This window comes from Canis aureus, chromosome 16, assembly GCF_053574225.1.
Source record: "Canis aureus isolate CA01 chromosome 16, VMU_Caureus_v.1.0, whole genome shotgun sequence".
In the NCBI taxonomy this organism is placed as follows: Eukaryota; Metazoa; Chordata; class Mammalia; order Carnivora; family Canidae; genus Canis; species Canis aureus.
The window spans coordinates 63,849,627-63,870,925 of record NC_135626.1 but is presented as its reverse complement, the minus strand read 5'-3'; the positions used below and the strand labels follow the sequence as shown (position 1 = coordinate 63,870,925).

The 21,299-nt window shown below is 59.4% G+C and overlaps 1 protein-coding gene and 1 long non-coding RNA gene across 15 annotated transcripts in view; one reads left to right on the top strand and one right to left on the bottom strand.

Moving 5' to 3' along the window:
* The window catches only part of QTGAL (queuosine-tRNA galactosyltransferase), a 49,759-nt gene that overhangs the window by 17,566 nt on the left and 10,894 nt on the right, over nucleotides 1-21,299 (top strand). For 10 of the 14 annotated variants that reach the window (XM_077854755.1, XM_077854754.1, XM_077854753.1 and 7 more), the window contains 3 exons: nucleotides 12,510-12,575; nucleotides 16,107-16,202; nucleotides 21,012-21,107. In XM_077854755.1, the coding sequence (XP_077710881.1) occupies nucleotides 12,510-12,575; nucleotides 16,107-16,202; nucleotides 21,012-21,107 (258 nt within the window). Of the gene's footprint in view, nucleotides 1-12,509; nucleotides 12,576-15,642; nucleotides 15,691-16,106; nucleotides 16,203-21,011; nucleotides 21,108-21,299 lie in introns of those variants that run through there. The other 4 variants (XM_077854758.1, XM_077854756.1, XM_077854764.1 and 1 more) reach the window with 2 other exon arrangements.
* On the bottom strand, nucleotides 8,698-12,074 carry LOC144287246 (uncharacterized). Its single transcript, XR_013355099.1, has 2 exons — nucleotides 10,129-12,074; nucleotides 8,698-9,885 (listed from the first exon to the last, which is right to left on the bottom strand). It is a non-coding gene; the product is annotated as an uncharacterized LOC144287246 (long non-coding RNA).

Here is a 21,299-nt window from a genome sequence, read left to right as displayed (position 1 = left end):
TTTCCATTTCTCTGGCGCCTGTGGTGCTGGGCACCTTTTCACAGGTTAATGGCCGTTCATTTCTTCTGTGAGATGTCTGTTCGGATCGTCTGCCTGTTTTTTGGGGGTTGTTGTGTTGTTACTGAGTTACGAGAGTTCTGTGTCTCGGGTGCACGTCTGTTGTCAGATACTGTGAATACTTTCTCCCACCTGTGACTTGCCTTCATACTTAATGGTGTGTTTCAATGAACAGAAGTTCTGAATTTTGTTGAACTCCAGTGTATTTTTGTCTTTTTATAGTTGACTTTTTTTCCCTGAGAAATCTCCACTTGCCCCAAACGAGAAGCTGTTCTCAGATTTTCTTCTAGTGGTTTAGGGTTTTTACTTTCATATTCAGACCGTCATCCATCTTGTATGGACTCTGGCTGAGGCAGGGCTCGTGTGGCCTAGGTCTGTGTGGCTCAGTCCCCGCACCCTGTGTTGAGGACGCCGTCTTGTCTCCGTTGAGGCGCCGTGACGCCCCTGGTGAGAGTCAGTTGGCAGGTCCGTGGGAGTCCGTCCGAGGCCCCGGTCCGTCCCGTTTCTCTGTGGTCTGTGCTGGTTTTGCCAGCTGTGCGGCCCCGGGCCCACAGGCATCGCGCGTGACTGAGCATCTCGCCTGGGCCCCCGCTGGCTCCAGCTTCTGCTCTGGTGCATGATGCTGCTTCACTACACCGTGTGCTACATGGCGTCACAGGAGTGAGAGCTCCTCTTGGGTGGGATCCTGGCCCAGGGGTGCGCGGCCATCGGAGGGAGGGACGCCATGCCGCCGGTGGCTGCAGTCCCGGAGCTGGCCGTGGCCTCCAGAGCTTCCTCACCCTTGGCGCCGACGGCCTCCTCCTTCGTGCCGATGCCTCTTGGTGTGTCGACCTGCGCTTGCCGATTGTGAATTGTGAACCAGCTCACCGTTTGGCCCGTTTTTCTTCTTCAAACTTAGAGAAGAGTTGCAAGGACGCGACAGGCCCCACACGCCACCCAGGAGTGGACTCTGAGGGTCTGGAGAGCGAGGCCCCGAGCAGGGTGTGGGGTCGCTGAGGCTACAGGTGGTACAGATGCTGCACGGCCGTGGCCTATGGCCAGACCTGGTTAAACGCACCTGTAGCTGCAGGTAAGGAAGGTTTGGGTTTTTCTCTCTGTGTCACATGCCTGCTGGTTTTGACCTGTGACCTGTGGGTGGAGCGTGGGGTCGTCTGGAATCGCTGCGACTCTAGGACACAGCCAAGCAAAGGCCCGGGTTCAGGTCTGCAGCAGGCGGGTCCGCTGGGAGCACGGCTGTGGCGGCTTCCCCGCTTGAACATCAGCTAGAAACTGGGGGCACAGGCGGGGGGTAGGGGGGCAGCTCAGGGGGCAGTCCGGGTGGGGGGCAGCCCCGGGGAGCCCACCCAGCTTCCTGTGGGCCTGCACCCCGATGAGCCACAGCCGCTGGCAGCCAGAGGGCCTCGAGCCTGCACTGGGCCCGGCTCCCGCGTCCTCAGCAGCGTGTCCTGGTAAATAAACACCCGGTCTGTTAAAATAAACAACGGACAGAAAACCCCAAGTTTTGTTTAGAGATCTTTTTGCAGACGTTCTGAACTCTGTGTCGAGGCCCCTGCGGCACCGCGCGGGGGAGCCCGCAGGGACCCGGGTCACCGCCCGCGGTGCTGTCTGGGGGCGCCCGGGGGGCGGGGGTCCATGCTGGGGGGCTGCCTTTGGGGGGGTGAGGGGGCGGGGCGGGGTTTGGGGCGCCCCCACCTCTGCTCTGCAGACACCCTGCCCGGGCCTCTGGCCTCCGCCTCTCCCGGAGAGTAAACCATGGGGCCGCGTCGGCCAGGAGGGAGGGAGGCCCCGGGAGCTCAGCGGCGGCCGCTCCCTACGAGACTGAGCAGGTCTCCCAGGTCCGGGGAGGCGGAGGTGGGCCGCCCCAAATCAGGGGCGGGGGGGCCGGGCGGAGGGGCAGGGCCTGTGTCCCCGGAGGCGCTGGGCCGCCCCAGGCGCCGCTGACCTTGGTTTCTGGAGGGTGAAGGCCCAAGGGGCGCCCAGCCTTCGGGGGGGTGACCTGTGCGTGCGGCGGCCTCGGGCCCGGCCGGGGTGAGGGCTGGTCCCCGAGCCCGCGGCCCCCGCCGCTGCTGCAGACGCGCCCCCGGGCCCCAGGCCGGCTGCACCCCGCCCTCCCGTGACCCACCGGGGACCCCGCGGGCACCTGCTCCCCGCCCGCCCCCTGCTGCCCCCTGTGACCCCGCCCCGGGGACCCCGCGCCCAGGGAGCTCTCTTCTCCGCGGTGGAGGAGCCGGGAGCCGGCGTGGGCCCGTCCGCGGGGCGTGTTCTGTGGGGCCCACGGTGGGCCCCGAGGCAGCTGCACTGGGCTGTAACTGCGGCCCCGGGAACTCGGCGGCCCGGGCCCTGCCGCCACCCCAACCCGGTGGTGTTCTTAGGCGGCATCACGGGCTGAAGTCAGGTTAGACTCTGGCCGGACTCTCAGCTTTCCTGGAGGCACATTAAGAATCCACCTGCGGGACCTCAGCCTCCCTGTAACAGGGCCTCGGGCGCTGGGCCGCAGGCCGGGCCAAGAAGCAGGCGCGGGTGCCACTGGCCGGCGGCCTTGCTCCTGGTCGCCGTGCAGGGGCGGGGCCGCAGGGATGGGGCCGCAGGGAAGGGGCCGCAGGGGCGGGGCTGCAGGGGCGGGGCCCGCAGGGGTGAGGCCGCAGGGACGGGGCCGCAGGGAAGGGGCCGCAGGAGCTGGGCCGCAGGGGCGGGGCCGCAGGGGCTGGGCCGCAGGGAAGGGGCCGCAGGGAAGGGGTCCGCAGGGACGGGGCTGCAGGGGCGGGGCTGCAGGGGCGGGGCCGCAGGGGCGGGGCTGCAGGGGCGGGGCCGCAGGGGCGAGGCCGCAGGGATGGGGCCGCAGGGACAGGCCGCAGGGAAGGGGCCGCAGGGGCGGGGCTGCAGGGGTGGGGCCCGCAGGGGTGAGGCCGCAGGGACAGGGCCGCAGGGAAGGGGCTGCAGGAGCTGGGCCGCAGGGAAGGGGCCGCAGGGGTGGGGCCGCAGGGATGGGGCTGCAGGGACGGGGCTGCAGGGACAGAGCTGAGTGGTGGCACCGACCTGCGCCTTCACCTCCGCAGGGGCTTGGGAGCTGCTGTCCACAAGGACGAGCCACTTTGCGGGCCTGGCGACTGAGAGCCTGGTCGTTCTGGGGTCGGATGGAGAGCTGAGCCGGCGGCCTGCCTGGGTCCTGCCCCCTGTGGGCTGGGGTCGTGTTTCCCTGGAGACTAACAACCCCAAGTGTTTCCTTGAGCCCTCGCTGCTCATGTGCGGGTCTTCCCATGTGAAATGTCTTTCAAGTCTTCCAGTTTTTTCATTTTTAAAGATTTTATTTATTCACGAGAGACACAGAGAGAGGCAGAGACACGGGCAGCAGGAGAAGCAGGCTCCCTGCAGGGATCCCAATGCAGGACTCAATCCCAGGACCCTGGGTCGCGCCCTGAGCTGGGGGCAGCCGCTCAGGCAGCCACCCAGGTGCCCCAGTTTTGTCTTATTTTGACCTTGATGTAATTCCTCACACATCCTTATCTTGCCCAACATTACGTTTTGGAGGTTGGTGCTGATTTTCGTGTAACAGCGTCTCACTAACTTTCTCTCTGTGTGAGGGTCCAGTGAACAGAGACACCCAGCTCCACCCTGCAGTGCTTACACATCGGGTGTTTGAGCATCGCTGCCAGGAGGTGCTTGAACATTTCTCTCCACACACATGCAGCCGTGGGTCTGCTTGTCACGTACGTGAGGAGGGACCGGTGTCCCCGCAGTGCTGTGCTCACCGCAGCAGGTGCTTGTCCTGCACTGTGGAGGCGAGCTAGCCGCTGTCTCCTCCTGGCCCCTCCTGTGTCTGGTCTTCGCGTGACTCATCTGGTCATTTCTGAGATGTCTGATGAGATTGCAGGGGGACGGTGAGGTATTTTCTTTCCGTACCGCCTGCTCATGTCTCTTGCCCATTTTTAGTAATGTTGCCTCTTTTTCTTCAGTAGGGAGTTAATCTGATGTGTTAGATACAAGTCCTTCGTTGAATGTATGAATTACAAAGAGCTCCTCCCACTGTGGCTTTGGTTTTTATTCTTTTTTAAAAATTTGTTTATTATTTCTTATTTATTTATCTGATAATCTCTACACCTGATGTGGGGCTCAGGCTCAGGACCCTGAGATCAGGAGTCTCATGTTCTTTTTTATTCTTTTAATAGAATTTTGGATGAGCAGAAGTTTCTAATTTACTATAGTCTAATTTATCTATCTTTTCCTTACTGTTAGTGCCCTTTCTCTCTGGTGAAATTTGTTTACCTCACTCTTAGGAAGATGTCTTTCTGTGTCATTCTCGGGAAGCTTTGTTTTTACTTTTCACATGCAGATCTATGAGTCTAGGAGTCACTTCCATCGCCCGTGGGGGAGCGGTCCCGAAGGAGTCCTCATAGGGATTTCCAGGGGGCATAGCATCGTTGATTGAAAGGAAGGCCCTTGCTCGCCACTTTAGTCCAGTGTTGACGTGGACAGGGCCTGTTTCTGACCTCTGCGTCCTGTCCATACAGGCTGTTGGTCTGTCCCTCATTCGCCACGTTGTAGCTTTACAAACACAGTGTAGTTTGATTCTGTAAGTCCCCTTCTTCATCTGTTACAATATTTTTGGCTATTTTTTTTAAATCCTTTTTATATTGAGGCACCTGGGTGGCTCAGTCAGTTAAAGTGTCCAAACTCAGGTCGTATTTATTTATTTATTAAAATTTTATTTATTTATTCATGAGAGACACAGAGAGAAAGTGAGAGGCAGAGACACAGGCAGAGGGAGAAGCAGGCTCCATACAGGGAGCCTGACGTGGGACTCGATCCCGGGTCTCCAGGATCACACCCTGGGCTGCAGGCGGCGCTAAACCGCTGCACCACCGGGGCTGCCCTTAAGTGGATTATTTGGCTTTTGGGTGTTGAGTTGAATAGATTGTGGATCCTAACCCTTTTTCAGATTTGTCATTTGCGAACACCTTCTCCCATTCTGTAGCTGCCTTTTAATTTTGTTGATTGTTTCCTTCACTGTGCAGCTTTTCATCTGGGTGAGGTCCTAGTAGTTCATTTTTGCTGTTGTTCCCCTTGCCCCTGGCCCCGCGTCGAGTGAGCCACTGCTGTGGCTGACATCACGGAAGTGGCTGCCTGTGTTCTCTAGGATTTGACAGATTCCTGTCTCACATTTAGATCTTTCATCCATTTTGAGTTTATCTTTGTGTTTGGTGTAAGAGAATGGCCCAGTTTCATTCTCCCGCGTGGGGCTGCCCAGTTTCCCCAGCACCATTTGTTGAAGAGACTGTCTTTTTTCCAGGGGATAGTCTTTCCTGCTTTGTCAGAGACTAGCTGCCCACACAGTTGAGGGCCCATTTCTGGGTTCTGGGTTCTGTTCCATTGATCTGTGTGTCTGTTTCTGTGCCGGGGTCACCGTCTTGATGATCACAGCTTTGTAGTTTGGCCTGAAGTCTAGAATCAGGATGTCTCCAGCTTTGCTTTTTTTTTTTTTTCCAGGATTTGGGGTCTTTTGTGGTTTCATACAAATTTTAGGGGTTTTTGTTCTAGCTCTAGCTGGTGTTATTTTGATAGGGATTGCATTCAATGTGTAGATTGCTTTGGGTAATTTGGACATTTTGACAATGTTTTCTCTTCTAATCCATAAGCATGGAATATTTTTCCATTTCTTCATGTCCTCTTCGATTTCTTTCGTAAGTATGACATAGTTTTTAGAGTAAAGATCTTTTACCTCTTTGGTTAGGTTTGTTCTTAGGTATCTTATGGCTTTTGGTGCAATTTGCAAATGGGATCAAGTCTTTGTTTGTCTCTTGCTTTGTTATTGGTGTATAGAAATGCAACGGATTTCTGTTCGTTGATTTTTATATCCTGCATGTATTAATTCTGGCAAATTTTTAGTAGATTCTTTTGGGTTTTCTACATAGAGTATCACGTCATCTATAAATAGTGAAAGTTTGACTTCTTCCTTGCTGATTTGGTTGCCTTTTATTTCTTTTTGTTGTCGGAGTGCTGAGGCTAGGACTTCTAGTACTACGTTAAATAGTAACAGTGAGAGTGGGGACATCCCTGTCGTGTTCCTGACCATAGGAGAAAAGCCCTGTTTTTCCCCATTGAGGATGATAATTAGCTGTGGGTCTTTCCTATGTAGTTTTTATGATGCCGAGCTGTGTTGCCTCCGTCCCTAATTCTTGAGGGTTTTTATCAAGAATGGAGGCCGTATTTTGTCAAATGCTTTTTTCTGTATCTGTTGAGAGGATCATATGGTTCTTATCCTTTCTTTTTTAATGCAGTGCATCACATTGATTTGCAGATGTTGTACCACCCCGGTAGCCCAGGAATAAATCCCACTTGGTCATAGTGGATAATTCTTTTAATGTACTGTTGAATTTGATTTGCTAGGATTTTATTTTATTTTTATTTTTATTTTTTTTAATTTTTTTTTTTAATTATAGTCACAGAGAGAGAGAGAGAGAGAGGCAGAGACACAGGCAGAGGGAGAAGCAGGCTCCATGCACCGGGAGCCTGACATGGGATTCGATCCCGGGTCTCCAGGATCGCGCCCTGGGCCAAAGGCAGGCGCCAAACCGCTGTGCCACCCAGGGATCCCATTTGCTAGGATTTTATTGAGAATTTCTGCATCCATGTTCATCAAGGATATTGGTGCATAAGTCTTTTTAGTAGAATCTTTGTCTGGTTTTGGTACTGGGGCAATGCTGGCCTCATAGAAAGAGTTTGGGTATTTTCTTTCCATTTCTATTTGGGACAGTTTGAGAAGAACAGGTATTAAATGTCTAGCAGAATTCCACTGGGAAGCCATCTGGCCTGGATTTTTGTTTGTTGGGAGATTTATTTTTTATTATTGTTTCAGTTTCTTTGCTGGTTATGAGTCTCTAAATTCTCCATTTCTTACTATTTCGGTTTAGGTCGTTTATATGTTTCTAGGGATGCATCCGTTTCTTCCAGCTTGCTCATTTTGTTGGGATATGCTTGCTTATAATATTCTCTTATAATTTCATTTCTGCAACGTTGATTGTGATCTCTCCTCTTTCGTTCATGATTTCATTTATTCGAGGCCTTTCTCTTTTCTTTTTAATGAGTCTGGCCTGGGGTTTATCAATTTCGTTAATTCTTTCAAAGAACCAGCCCTTAGTTTCGATGATCTGTTCTCCAGTTCTATTTTATTTCAATATCGTTTGAGCTCTGATCATTATTATTTCCCTTCTTCTGCTGGCCTTAGGCTTTATTTGCTATTTATTTTCTAGCTCCTTTAGGTATAAAGTTAGGTTGTGTGTTTGAGATTGTCCTTGCTTCTTGAAAGGGGCTTGTTTTAGCGCCTGCCTTTGGCCCAGGGCGCAATCCTGGAGACCCGGGATCGAATCCCACATCGGGCTCCCTGTGTGTGGAGCCTGCTTCTCCCTCTGCCTATGTCTCTGCCTCTCTCTCTCTCTCTGTGTGACTATCATAAATAAATAAAAATTAAAAAAAAAAAAAAAGAAAGGGGCTTGTATTGCTGTATGTTTCCTCTTAGGGATGCCTTGCTGCATCCCAGAGGTTTTGAACCTTCAAGCTTTCATTTTTCTTTGTTTCCATGTACTTTTTAATTTCTTCTTTTATTTCTTGGTTGACCCATTCATTCTTTTGTAGGATGTTCTTTAACCTCCACGTCTTTGTGGTCTTCCCAAATTTTTTCTTGTGGTTGACTTCAAGTTTCATAGTATTGTGGTCTGAAAAATATGCCTGGTACGATCTCAGTCTTTTTGTACTTATCGAGGGCTGATGTGTGACCCAGTATGTGATCTCCTCTGGAGAATGGTCCATGTGCACTCGAGAAGGATATGTATTCTGCTGCTTTAGGATAAAATGTTATAAAATATGTGTTAAGTCCCTCTGGTCCAGTGAGTCAATCAAAGTCATTGTTTCCTTGTTGATCTTCTGCTTAGATGATCGGTCCACTGATGTGAGTTGGGTGTTAAATCTCCTACTCTTACTGTGTAGGGGCATAAATATTTACAATTGTTAGATCTTCTTGATGGATAGGCCCCTTGATGTGAGATAATGTCTTCTTTCATCTCTTGTTATAATCTGTGGTTTAAAATCTAGTTTGTCTGATAAAAGGATGGCTACCCCAGCTTTCTTTTGATGTCCATTAGCAGGATAGAAGGTTCTCCATGCCCTCACTTTGAATATGAAGGTATCTTTAGGTCTAAAATGAGTCTCTTGTGGGCAACATATAGATTAGTCTTGGTGTTTTTCAGCTCAGGCCTTGAGCTCAGGGTCATGAGTTCAGGCCCTGCATTGGGCTGCGCACTGGGCATGGAGCCTACATTTAAAAAAGGATGTCAGAGACATTTGTTAGTTTTCACAGAATCTCCCATGAAGCTTTTGACTGGAATCATGTTGAATCCACATATCAGTTACAGGAAGACTGACTTTTTTTATGGTATTCAGTTTTCCTAACAGTGAACATAGAAAGAAACATTCGTTTCTTTATCTCGGTAGCCACGCATGGCTTTCATACTAGGGGGCTTGCAATCCTTCAGTAAATTAATACCTTGGCATTTGGTTTCCAAAAGGCATCTTTTTATCAGCCTTACTAAGATATAATTCACATAAAATCCACCCATTTAAAAAAAAAATCCACCTACTTAAGGTGTACAGCTCAGTGATTTTTAGTACGTTCACACTGTTGTGCAGTTACCACCACTGTCTAATTCGGGGACGTTGCCATCGCCACAAGGTGATGAGCTCTCGTTCCTGATCCTGCAGCTCCCAGCCAGGCCCACGGGCCCCCTTTCTGTCTCTGGGGCTTGTTCGTTCTGGACCTTCCTGTGAGTGGTACCAACGTGGTTTGGTCTCTGTGACTGACCGGTGTCCTTTCCTTTCCCGTCACGTTGCAGCCTGTGTCAGAGCTTAGTTTCTTCCTGTTGTGGCGACACGGTCCACTGTGTGCATGGACCACATTTTGTGTATCCATTTACCGTTTGATGAGCTCTTGGGTGGTTTCTGCCTTTGGTTGTTATGCAGAAGGTGGCCACAAACATCCCTGTGCAAGTTCCTGTGTGGACAGACGTGTTCAGTGCTCGTGGGTGTTGACCCAGGAGTGGCATTGCCGGGCCACAGGGTTACGCTGTGTTTAGCATCTGCGGGAATTGCCAGACCATTTCCCAAAGTAGCTGAACCACTTTATATTCTCACCAATGATACAGGAGAATAATCTGATGTGTTTTGATATAATGGTGACGTCACATAAACTATTTTGTAGGTTTAAAGAAATTAATTTTATTATTTTTTAAATATTTTATTTATTCATGAGAGACACAGAGAGAGAGAGGCAGAGACACAGGCAGAGGGCCCGATCCTGGGTCTCCAGGATCACGCCCTGGGCCGAAGGCAGGTGCCAAACCACTGAGCCCCGCAGGGATTCCCTGTCATTGTAGTTTTGATTTGTATTTCCCTGACCCCAGTGATGTCACGCACTTTTTCATGTGTCTGTTGGCCATCAGGATGTCTCTTTAGAAGAATGTCTTATTCATGTCTTCTGGTCCGGCGCCCGGCCCGTGTGCGGCACGGTGTCGCCCCATAGCTTCCGCTCGGCGTCCTTGTCTAGTGTGGGTACCGGCGGATGCTGGCCGCCTCCCTCTCCAGAGACTGCGAAGGCAACAGCATACCATTTCTTCTTTTTCTTTAAGATTTTATTTTTAATGATCTCTATACCCAAGGTGGGGCTCGAGCTTACCAGCCTGAGATCAAGAGTCGCATGTGCTACCAACTGAGTCTGCCAGGCTCTTTTCTTCTTTAAACGTTGGCAGCACTCGCTCCTCGTGCCATCTGAACTTGGGCTTTCTTGTGGAGAGAGAGTTTTGGTTACTAATTAAATATATGTAATTTTATACTTTCATGGGTCTATTGAGATTTTGTTTCTTCTTCAATTACAGAAACCCACGTCTTTTTAGGGATTGTCTGCGTCACCCCAAGTGTCTGGTTGGCAGCATGCAGTTGATATGGGCTCCCTGGGAGCCCTCCACCTTCCCTGGGAACCCCCCCACCTTTCCTGGGAGCCCCGCACCTTCCCCGGGAGCCCCCCACCTTCTCTGCTGTCTTCCTTTTCATTCCGGCCTTTACTTGCTTGTGTCTTCTCTTCTCTGTCAAGCTCAGGAGTCAACAGATGACAGCTCACGGGCCAAACCCACAGGCAGCTTTTTTTTTTTATGGTCTCTGAGCTAAAAATGGTCTTTTTTTTTTTTTTTTTTTTAAGTATTGTAAAAACAAAATAAAAGAATAAAAACACAAGAATATTGGCAGAAAGCACATGTGGCCACAAAGACGGAAATATTTAGCGTCTGGCCCTTTGTGCAAGTTCGCTGGTCTCCAGTGTAGCTAAAGGTTGAATTTCCTGTGGTTTTCGAAGTATCGATCATTGTCTCCCCTGATTTGCTCTGGAGTTTTCCTTCTTTCTCTTTCTGCTCAAATCTTTATTATTTTCTTCTGTTTACCTTTGGTTTAGTTTGTTCTTTTTCGTTGTTTTCTGAGAAACCCATGGTTGGCGGCACAGGTGCGGCTGCGTCTGTGCAGCTCCGAGTCTGCCCTGACCGCGCCTTCTCCTCGCCACCGTCCAGCCCCGTCGCTCGTGTCTGCCTGAGGCTGGTGGATGTGCACGTCCCCCCCGTCGCACGTCCCCGCCTGAGGCTGGTGGGTGGTGCACGCGAGTGGGAGCAGAGTGCCCGGCTCTCACCGCTGCCCCTTCCGCCCGTGCTGGTCCCCCTCCTGTTGCTGTGTCCCGGGCACTCCCGTCCCGGAGTCTCCTGTCGCCCGGGCCTGCCAACCCCCAGCCTGCGTCCGAGGCGCAGCCTGCTTGTGTTACTAACATGCGGCCTGACTTCGGGCCGGAGAATCGAGTTTATTGCCACCTGTCGCTGTACTTGGCTGCACGCCGGGCTGGGGCCTGAGTGTTTGCTCTGTGGGCGCCTCCGGGGGCTCGGCTGCTGCGGGTGCGGGCGCAGGTGCGGGTGCAGGTGCAGGTGCAGGTGCAGGTGTGCAGGTGCGGGCCAGGCGTGGGTGCCAGCGTGGGCACAGGCACGGGCTCGTGCTGTGGGCCTCCGATGCCGCGGCTGTCCTGCCTCAGGAGGTGGTGGGCGCTCGCCCTGGAATGTTCTGGGAGCTCGGGGTTCTGGGCATCTTTGCTGTTGGCCTTGATGGTCTCTCGGTTAACCCGTGCTCAGGCCGACCCAGAGCTAACTGCTGTGGGATCGTGGGGAAGCACACCCCGTTCCTTCGGCTGCACGACAGGGGTGGTGGCGTTGGCTCCGTGTGTCCAGGGGCAGAAGGTCCTGATGAGCATCCAAGGACGAGTGTGTGACGTCTGTGAATGGAGTCATCGAAAACGGCCTGGAGTGGACACGTCGTCGTCCCACGCGTCTTCCGGGGGCCAAGCGCACGGGCCTGAGCCGGCCCCGCTCCTGCACGACGTGCATGGTGCCCCTTCCCACGCCGTGGGGCCAGTGCTCAGTGGGGAGGTTGGGACGGGGTCTGGCGCCCGGGGTGTAGGCCACGCGGGGTCCGGGCCGGTGCAGCCACGGGGAGACCAGCTGTCCTTGCTGGAAACACCGTGTGGCCGGGTGCTGGCAGCTTCCGCTCCCCACGTGGAGCCCGGCGCAGACGGCTGGAGGAGGTCGGCACCCGCGTGGACGTCTCCGTGAGGCCCCGGACACGGGAGCCACGCTTCCCTTCCAGGGAGATTGGCCCGTGTCCCCGCCCCGCTGCCTTGCCCTTCCCGTTCTGCAGGGGGACCGGGCTGACCTGGGGTGTGACCTCCGTGCCCCCCGCTCTGCCGCAGCCCCCAGCTCCCCTGCGTCCCCCCCAGGGCCCCAGGCTAGCCGACCAGGCCCTGAGATCGGGACCCCAGAAGCCCCGCGCTTTACGTCAGCTCCCGTTCCCACACCATCGTCCCCTCCCGTGCGTTTCCTTCCTGCCGGTGGGGGGGTGGGCTCCCCGCAGTCCGCAGCCCCATCCGGCTGACCTTGCTCCACCTCAGGAATGTGAAAAAAAAAAAAAAAAAAGGAATGTGGTTTCTGGCTCCCCCGGCGTTGGCATCGCGCGTGCTGCTGAGACGGTCCGGGCACCGCAGCTGGGTCGCACTGGTGACCGGCGCTGACCGTGAGGCGCAGGCGGCGTCCTGGCGTCCCACTCGCTGGCTCCCCCGGGGGCGTTTCCGGCGTCTCCGGACGACCCGCGCCCGACCCTTTGCCCCAATGGGTGAAGGTGCCGCGTCTCGGGAGGCGTGTCCTCGGCTGAGCGCGCTGCTGGAGCCGATGGCAGAGCACGAGCCCTGGTGGGGACGGCCAGCGTCTCCCCGCCCACAGATGGCTCCTGTCACGTCTCTGCCCACTTCACTGTTGGGTTTTCTGTCTTTTTCTTTCTAATTTGTGGGATTTGCTCTTTATGAGTTTAAATTGTGTCTTTTGCTGCAGGACGATGTGATGATGCCCCAGAGGGTGAGGCTGCAACTGGACGCTGCTACCCGGCACCCGACAAGCGTGAGTCCTGCGCCCGTCCCCACCCCGTCCCCACACGGTCCCCACGTTCCCCAGGCCGCCCCCAGTGTGTCCCGGGCCGGGGCGGGCTCGGCAGGTGACCCCGGCCCTCGGGAGAGCTGCTCCGGGGAGGCCAACGTGCACCGGGCACGATTTGCAGGGAGCGCGTGGGACCCAGCGGAGGGCGGGCTCGGCGCCGCTCCTGGAGCCGGGTTGGGCCCGGAGCACTGACTTCCCGCTGCGTCCTCGGCGGCCGCTGCCCGCACGCACCCCGGGTCTGCCCTCGGGCCCCGAAGGCCCAGGGTCCTGAACCGCAGCCACTTGGGCCGCTGAACGTTACACGTTTTCAGGGAAGCGTGTCCTTGAAATAAGAATAAGTCCGATCAGGTCGGGCCCTCAGCTGCGTCTTGAGAAGCGACTACTCTGCTCCTTGGTCTGGAAGCTTCCGGAAGGGGGCCGTGTGGGAGGCTCACAAGGGCCCCTCGGCCCAGGTCGTGTCCTGGGGACCTGGTGTCGGGGCCGAGGGCAGCGGCCACTAGAGCCCCCCCGACGGCGGGCAGCCCGGCCCCAGTGTCCCCGCAAGCGCCCCCATCGGCCCGGACTCGGGGGGCCGGCTCACACAGCAGCGCCCTTCCCGCCACACCACCCGAGACGCTCCGCGTGAGCCAGGCCGAGCGACACGGGAAGGCAGCCCGTGGCCAGGAGCTACGGCCCCACGGGTGGACCCAGAGGCAGAGGGTGCGGGTCGTCCCGTGAGGAGGGTGTGCAGCCCTGGGCCCGCCCCGCCCGCCGCCCACCTGCGGGGTGTCGTCCGTGCTGTGTCCTTGTTGGGGAGAGAAAAAATGAAAGTATGTCTGGGGGGACTTGGGTTTACATCTGAAAGGAGGACGGAGAGACTGGGCTTCCAGAAGCTTCCTTCCCTGGGCCCGGCAGCTGCAACGGCAGCATCGCAGACAGCACCCCGCTGGCCCCAGGGTGGCCCCGCCAGCTGTCCTTGCTCAGGACCCGGGACCCTGAGCAGCTGTGTGCCTGCGGTGGCCGGGCCCAAGGTGCTGCACTTTGCGGCGGGCGGTGAAGCGCATGACCCCGGGTCGTCAGCGCGGAGACACAGGGCTCAGGTGTGTGCTGGACGGTCCTCTGCGCGCAGGTGCGCCGGCCGCCAAGTTGAGGGGCATAAGGAAGTTGGGAAAACGCCAACTGTCGTCGTGTCTTAATTGTAATGAAAACAACATCGGCTCACACTTTTCTGTATGAAGTTGTAGGTTAGTTTGTCTTGTGGGCCCCGTGATTACATCCCGTGGGGCTCCGTCCCCGCGCTCGGGGGGCCCTGGCTCGCGCGGTGTCCCCACCCCGTCCCCGCACACACGGCCTGGCTCCTGCGTCCGTCTCACTGGCCCAGAGCAAAGGCAGCAGGTTGCCGCGTGGGCCGGGCTCGTGTCCCCGTGAGGCCTGACCTACAGACGTCTTAGCTTGCAGCTGGCGGCTGGCTGCGTCCGCTGCTGATTGTTTGGAAAGAAGGAGATGATGCTGGATGCACGCTTGTCTGCGGCCGTTTACAGGGAGGCCACATGATCTGGAGTGAAGGCCGCGGGTGACACGGTGACGCTTCCACAAGCCCCCCCCCGTTGCCGGCCGACCGCAGAAGTCCCGGGTGTCTCGTGCCGGGGCTCTGGGACGGGCGCGGGATGGGACCCTGGGGGGCTCCTGGTGGGTGCGCAGCTGGGCGCGGGAGGGCAGGGGCTGCCCCGCAGGACCAGCGGGAGCACCATACAGTCGCATGCCTCCTATCACGGCTCCTCCACCGTGGCCCTGGCAGCACTGTGGGGGGGGCGGGGTTTGGTGGTGACCTGGCCATGCCCTGTGAACACCCTTCCTGGGGGGCACCGAGTCCCCATGGGAAGGTGGGTGCTCCTGGCAGGTGCTGCCTCTTCCAGGAGAGGGGCCGAGGGGGCCTGGGGTCTCCGTCTGCACACACAGACTATGCTCAATGAACCCACGTCCCACCCGGGGGTAACCGCCACTGTGGGACCCTCTGCCCACAGTAGCCCAGGGCGAGGGCTCGCGGCAGGGCCAACCCACCGGGTTCTGGGTGCGTGTGTCCCAGGTGGCCGCTGTTGGGGAAGAGCACGCGTCCCTCGGCGCCCCCGCACGTGTGAGCGTCGCACCTGCCCAGTGAGCACGGCCTGCTCACGCGTGTCCGTGTCCAGCCTGGGGCCGGCGTGTGCTCAGCGTGTCTGACTCCCCGGTTTCCCAGCGCTGGGTGCGGGCGCGGTGGGAGCTGCTGTGCGACCCTGCGGTGAGCGAGCGCCCGGGGAAGCGGGCTCCCACACACAGTGGGCAGGCCTCCCGTGACCCGTGTCCTGGGCGGTTGCCCTCAGCCTTCAGGAAGGCCGTCACCCCGTGACCCCGGGGCGCCACCTGGGCTGTGGTTCTGCCCCCAGCCGCCTGCGGCGGGAGAACACGACGGCCTAAGATCCTAGTTTCCGTGGCTTCCTGCGACTCTCAGCCCCCGGGACAGTCAGCGAATGCAGGCCGCGTCCCCGTGCATCCTCCGTGCACCCCCATGCAGTCCCCGTGCGTCCCCCATGTGCCTCCGTGCATCCCCGTGCAGCCCCCATAGGTTCCCATGTGATCCCTGTGCACCCCCGTGCACCCCCATGCAGTCTCCGTGCGTCCCCCATGTGCCTCCGTGCATCCCTGTGCGGCCCCGTGCGGCTGGGGGGCAGCGGGAAGGGCCGCGTCTGTCCCCCTGACGGAGCAGGTCAGGTCACGTGCGCCCTCCGATGGCCACGGTGCAGGTTGCATGGACCCCGTGGCAGTGGCCCCCGTGGCAGTGGCCCGGCCGTGTCGCCCTTGGACCAGTCAGCCGTGGTGCCGGGTGTTGGCACGCAGCTTCACAGGGTGTACGCGGACTGATTCTCCTCCAGTGGCCCTGGGAACTCCCGGGGACCGTCCTGCCTGGGCGACTCCGGGCCACGCAGGAGAACCCGCTGTTCCGTGACGTGTGATCTGCTGGAAAGACGATGCTGGTGGAAACTGAGGGCGGGCACATTGTTACCTGGAGGTGGACCGCGTCACCCCTTACGTGGGAAGAGACGGGACCAAGGACTCGCCGCAGGTGGGACCCGCAGCACCGCCCCCCAAGGTCACTGCCCGCAAGGGCCACGTTGGCCCCGAGGCTGAGCCCGCGCGGTGCCCTCCCCGCCTCACGTCGTCAGGGACGCCCGTTCCACCGGCGGCCTCGCAGGAAGTGGTCCGGGCGCCCGGGCGGCCCACGTGGGGCTCCGTGTGGGACTCTGTGCCCACACTCATGTCCACCGGCAACACCCGGATGAGTGACCTTGCGGGCGGTGACCTTCGGGGTGTCCTCCATGACAGCTCCAGGCCCAGGGCAGTTCCAGGGTGCTGCTCGGCCTGGCACCCTCGTGTCCCCTGCGCCCAGTGGGTGTCCCGGGCTGATCCGATGCGGCGCTGGCGGGTGCGCGTGCACAGGTGTGGGAGCCGCCGCTGACCTTCGGGCTTGTGGTTCCGCAGATCATCGGTTGTCAGGTGAGGAGGGAGCCCCCCGACTCCACGGAGCGGTACACGCGGTGGATTAACCAGCTGGCGCCGGAGCAGCTCCTCACCCAGGTACCCCGCTGGGGGGTCGGGGGCCCTGACGCCTGGGCCTGGGGGGAGGCGGTGTCGGCGGGGGCTGGGAGCCATCCCGGGGCCTGCAGGAGGGAGCCCCCCGGGAGGCACTGCCCCCACCCACGCGGAGGCCCCCACGCAGCAGGTGCGTCTGCATTGGGGTTAACTCGTCACAGTTGGGGACGATGAAGGGAGATCCCATGAACGGCCTTTTATAGGGTCCGGTGGCCGAGGAGCAGAGAAGCTGATTTGCCTTCCTGCTGCTGTAACACTGGTCGGAAGGGGCCGGCGTGTGGCCCGCGCGCCCCTCACGTGGACATCCGCAGGCTCGGGCCGTGGGGCGGGGGGCCATGCCGCTCCCTCCTGCCCCCGGCGGCTTCCCCTCAGTAGAGGACGTCCTTCCGTGTGGGGCAGGGGCGCCTCCTGAGCCCGGCCCCGCACCGCCTCCTCCCCTGCAGCAGGTGAAGCTGCCCAAGGGTGCAGGCGGCCTCGAGGCGTCACACCTCGTGATCCGGGGCCGCGGACGGGCTGCTGCACACTCGCCTGTGGATGCGTGAGCGTGGCCACAGCCGCAGCAGCCCGCGAGGCCTACGGTCCCTGCTGCCACGCCCTGGTCCTTCCCTGTCGGGGCCCAGCCCGTGGGTTCCACACGTCAGGGACGTGCTGCCCTTTCACGGACACTGTGTCAGGATACACACGTGTGCGCCTGTCAGGTTTCTCTTAAGATCCCAGCACACTCGGCGGAGAGCTGGAAAGTGCGCTCACGTTCCCAACTGGGGACTTAAAGTCCCTCTTCGGCATGGAAGCTCCCAGCCTCCCGTCGGCCTGCAGGTCCCCCGACCTGGGCCCCGAGGCTCCTGCGACGCGGCTAGGCGCCACCCAGTGCCGCGAGGCCTTGGAAACTGCTCAGCGCCAAGCATCAGAGCGTGGGCTGCGGGGCGGCCCGGCCTGCGTGTCTGGTGCGCGGGGGCCGCGTAAGCCGACGCCGAGGGCGCGGTGGAGATGCAGGGGGCACGTTTTCAGCCCGAGATTCGAGTCCTGATTGCTAACGAGACCTAACAAGTAAGCGTAATCGAAATAATTAAGGCAGGGCCCTCTTACATAGGTTGTCCTTTGTCACGTGCTTGGTCAGCCGAAGGAAGCCGTGTTGCTGGAGCCACTTGTCCGCCGCCGCCAGTGTGGACAGAGCACCGCCCGGGCTTGGGGCTGCCGAGGACTGCGGGGCCGGTGCCGCCGGGGTGACTGGAGACCGTGGAGCCCCCTCCCCGATTCTGACCCGCCCTCGACGCTCACAGACATACGCGGCTGGAACACACTGGGCTGCACTATTTTTCCACGTTTTCTCATTGAAAGGGAGCGTCGTGCCGCACGTCCACGGGCCGCAGCCGCCCGTGGGGAAGTGGTTCTGAGCAGGTTCCTAAGACGCACCCGGGACAGGAAACCTCCTAACGGCTGCTTCTCCGTCAAACCCAGAAGCCGCGGAGTTTGGATTGAACATCAAAGCTGCTTCTTGTTGCCACGTGGGTGTTAAAATGTCAGGATCCTGGAACGTCTGTTATCTGCCTAGAGAGAGTCTTCCAGCAAATTAGAAATAAGAATAATAAACCACAGGAATCTGGAAGTGAGTCACACAGACTCCACTCTTCTGCACGGAGAAGCGTCCCCGGCGCTTCCTGGTGAGAGGCCGAGGCCTGCGAGCGTCGTTGGATCCTTCCTCCTTTAGCTCCGAGGCTTCTCCCCTGAATAAAACTGAGCTCGTTGTGCCAAGGCTCATCCTGGCTTCGTCGAGGGGCCGCAGCGTCTGCCGGGATCCACTGACACCTGTGCGCCTCCTGCGCCTTCCGGAGGGTGGGCTGGGTGCGCGACCCCGAGCCTCCCGGGAGCCACCTCCTCCCGATGAGGTCTAAGGAACTCGATTATCTGATTTGTAGGGGACACAGCAGAACCAGGAGGACACAAAGTCAAAAGGGAATCGGGGTGAGACCAGGAACTCCTGGGACTTGTCACCGCAGACACCTGCCAGGTGTGCCGCTCTCCCTCAGGTGCACCCAGCCCTGCCTCTGCCCCGGGCACACCTGCGTGCGCGGCCACGCAGGAATGTGGAACCGGGAGAGCTCGGAGGCCCCTGAACCCTGCCCGCCCGTCGCTGGGGAGCCACTGGCCGGTCCAGGCCTGAGTCATGGAGACGCGACCTTGTTTCGGCCGAAGCCTCCCTGGCGAGACCGGGATGGGCACACCGGCTCCCAGCCGGTCCCGTCAGCGGCATCCTCTGCGGGTGAAGTTTCGTTGTCCGCCGCCACCGGAGTGTTCACGGTCGCCGCCGTTTTGCACATGGTGGCCGCGCCGAGCAGCTGTGGCCCGAGAGACCTGAAACCTTAGTATGTGGCTCTTTGGAGAAAAGCCTGCGTCCCGGGTGCCCCTGCAGCGGCCACCGGCAGGTGGGGGGCTGAGCACCTGGAGCCCCTGAGGGCCGCGCGGGAGCAGGTGGGAGTTTTCCCTCGGGAGGCCCTGCCCCTGGACGGCTCGGGAGGGCGCTACCCGCTCCCCCGCCCGCCCTTTCAGGAAGAGCACGTTGATCCTCAGTTCCCAGCTCCACATACCTTGCGTGGCGACGTGGCGGCCAGGACCTGCCCCGGCTGTGGGTGGTGCCAGGGCGGGGCACCCAGGTGGTCACAGAGCTCCCGGGGCAGCAAGAGGCTGGAGCAGGTGTCCCCGAGTCGCCCGCAGCCGGAGGGAGACGGGTCCACGAGGGCACGGCCTTCGCTCCACGAGGACGTGCACCTGCAGACGCCCTGCCTGGCCCCCGCTGCGGTCCTCGTCTGGGGATTCGGGGACCCGCGGGTGTCGCCATCCCCGGGCTCCAGGGCGAACGTGAACCATTTGCCGGGGACTCAGGTGCGGAGTCCGGAGAGGATGGCATGTGGGCCCTCGGGAGAATCAGGGAGATGTCCTCGTCACTCACGTGCAGTCACGCGGTCAGGGCGCTGGCACCTGGAGGGCAGCCGGCGTCCTCCGTGCTCAGGTGTGTGACACCTTCAGAGTCTAGAAGCCAAGAAACGGTGCGTCTCAGGTGAGGGGATCCCGGGCCTTGGATGAGGAAGGAATAGACATCGGGGGCAAGACCAAGGGCCATGGGCCGTGTGGCCTGGATTTGGGGACAACTGGCTGCTTCTGACGGGACCGAAGGAGATGCGCCTTCCTCACTCGCTTCACTCCGTCGTCACGTCGGGGAACTGTGGCCCCTGGACCCGGGGCCCCTCCCAGGCCCCGGCCCCCTGCTCGCTGCGCCCGGGGTGTGGACCAGGCGGGGTCGTCGTGAGCGTCCCAGCCCTGCTGTGCAAAACCCCAAATATTTCTTTTTCCCAGAACTAGCTTAAGGAGGGTCATTGTTCATATTTCCTTAAAAGAAAAGCACCTCCTGATTTAGGGAAAACGGAGGGGACCTCGTTAAAGCGGCGTCTTCCCCACGCACCCGTGTTAGCTGAAAGCCCTTCCTATGAGGCTTTTAGGGCGTTAGGAGGGGGCTAGGCGGTGCCAAGGCCAAGCCCGTCCCCCAAGGGCACAACCCAGCCACGCGGGGAGCACCCGAGACGTCCCCACACGCACTCCACACCCAACTCGGACTGAGCAGGTTCGGCAGGACACCAGCTCCCGGGGCGGGACGGAGGGGCGCGGCCCCAGACCCAGGAGCCCCCGGCCACCTGCGCCCCGCAGCTGTAGGGCACACAGGCTGGGGTGAAGGGCGTCTCGGGCCCTCGGACCAACGTAAGCGTGGCCAGACGCCCCCGAGGCCTCTGCCTGGTGCCCGCGGGGTCGGGTGGGGGGCCGAGAAGGCAGACCAGCCTGACGCTGTAAGGAGTCCCTGGAAGGGGCACCTGCCCTCGGCCCAGGTCATGACCCCGGGTCCTGGACGGAGCCTGCCTCTCGCTCGGCCGCTCACAAAGAAGCAGAATCTTAAAAAAGAAGAAATCAAGAGAAACCTGCTGGAGTTGTGCGGAGTCTCGTGTCCCAGGAGTCCGCGGACCCGGCTGTCACCTCCAGGCCTCCCTCCGGCCTCCTACCCGCAGGGTCGTGCCCTGGGCACCGTGAACCCGTTGTCCCTGTTCGCCCCGACCTGGAACAAGGTGCCCTTTGGCCCCAGCTCCGGGTCTGCCTAGCGCGGCGTCGGTTGGGGCGCAGAGGGCGCAGCGGGAAGGCGTTGCCTCCACCCGGTGGGGCCCTCGGGGCCTCGGTGGGCTCGTGCGCTCACGGAGAGCTGTGGGCTTTTGTCGGCCGTGTGGGGCCCGTCCTTGTCCTGTGAATGCGGCCTCCGGCGACCGGTGCCGTGTCCCTCACGACCCTGCGGTCCCTGGTCGCGGCGTGGGCCCCAGGATGACGGGCTCCGTTCACAGGGTTTCTGCACTACTTTCACAAGGGCCCTTGGTGTGTGGTTTTGTGACGGGACAGGCTGTGGGGTCGGGGTGTGTTGCCCGCGGGATGACTCTGAGGGTCTGACATCCCGGGGCTTTGCCGGCGTGCGCTCCACCCGGGCGCTCCTTCCTGGCGGGCCGTGGGTTTGAGTTTTTCTGTCTAAACCATCATTTTGGCCTCGGAGAGATCCGTCGCGTCGGTTTCTTCGGTCACTTCACAGCTCGCGTCCTTCGAGGACCCCGTCCCTCACATCTGCGCTTTTCACGTCGGGTCCGTTTCTCTGGTCTTGATGCGAAGCTGCGTGTGCGTCTGTTCCCACGTGGACGTGACCGGCACGTGGGCAGGGCCCCCGCGGGCAGCGGGCTGCAGGCCGACCTTGCCCGTCTCTCTTGCTCCTAGGTGTTCACTTCCCACGGCCCCACTGTCGTCATGCCCACCTGGTTCTGCTCTCGCGCTTGGTTCTCCCACGTGGGCCCATTTGACGAGGGCGGGCAGGTAAGCGTGGGCCCTCGTGGTCCTGTCCTCCGGGGTTGGGGCTCCGGGGGGGGAGGGCCGTCTGAGGAGCCTCCCGGCGCCTGTCCTGCTGGCGGGACGGGGCGCCCACCCGCGGCCTGCGACCCCGGCACAGCCCGGGATTTCCGCGTGGGACTGCCGGTGCCCGGGGCATCCCCGCCTGACTCACACGGG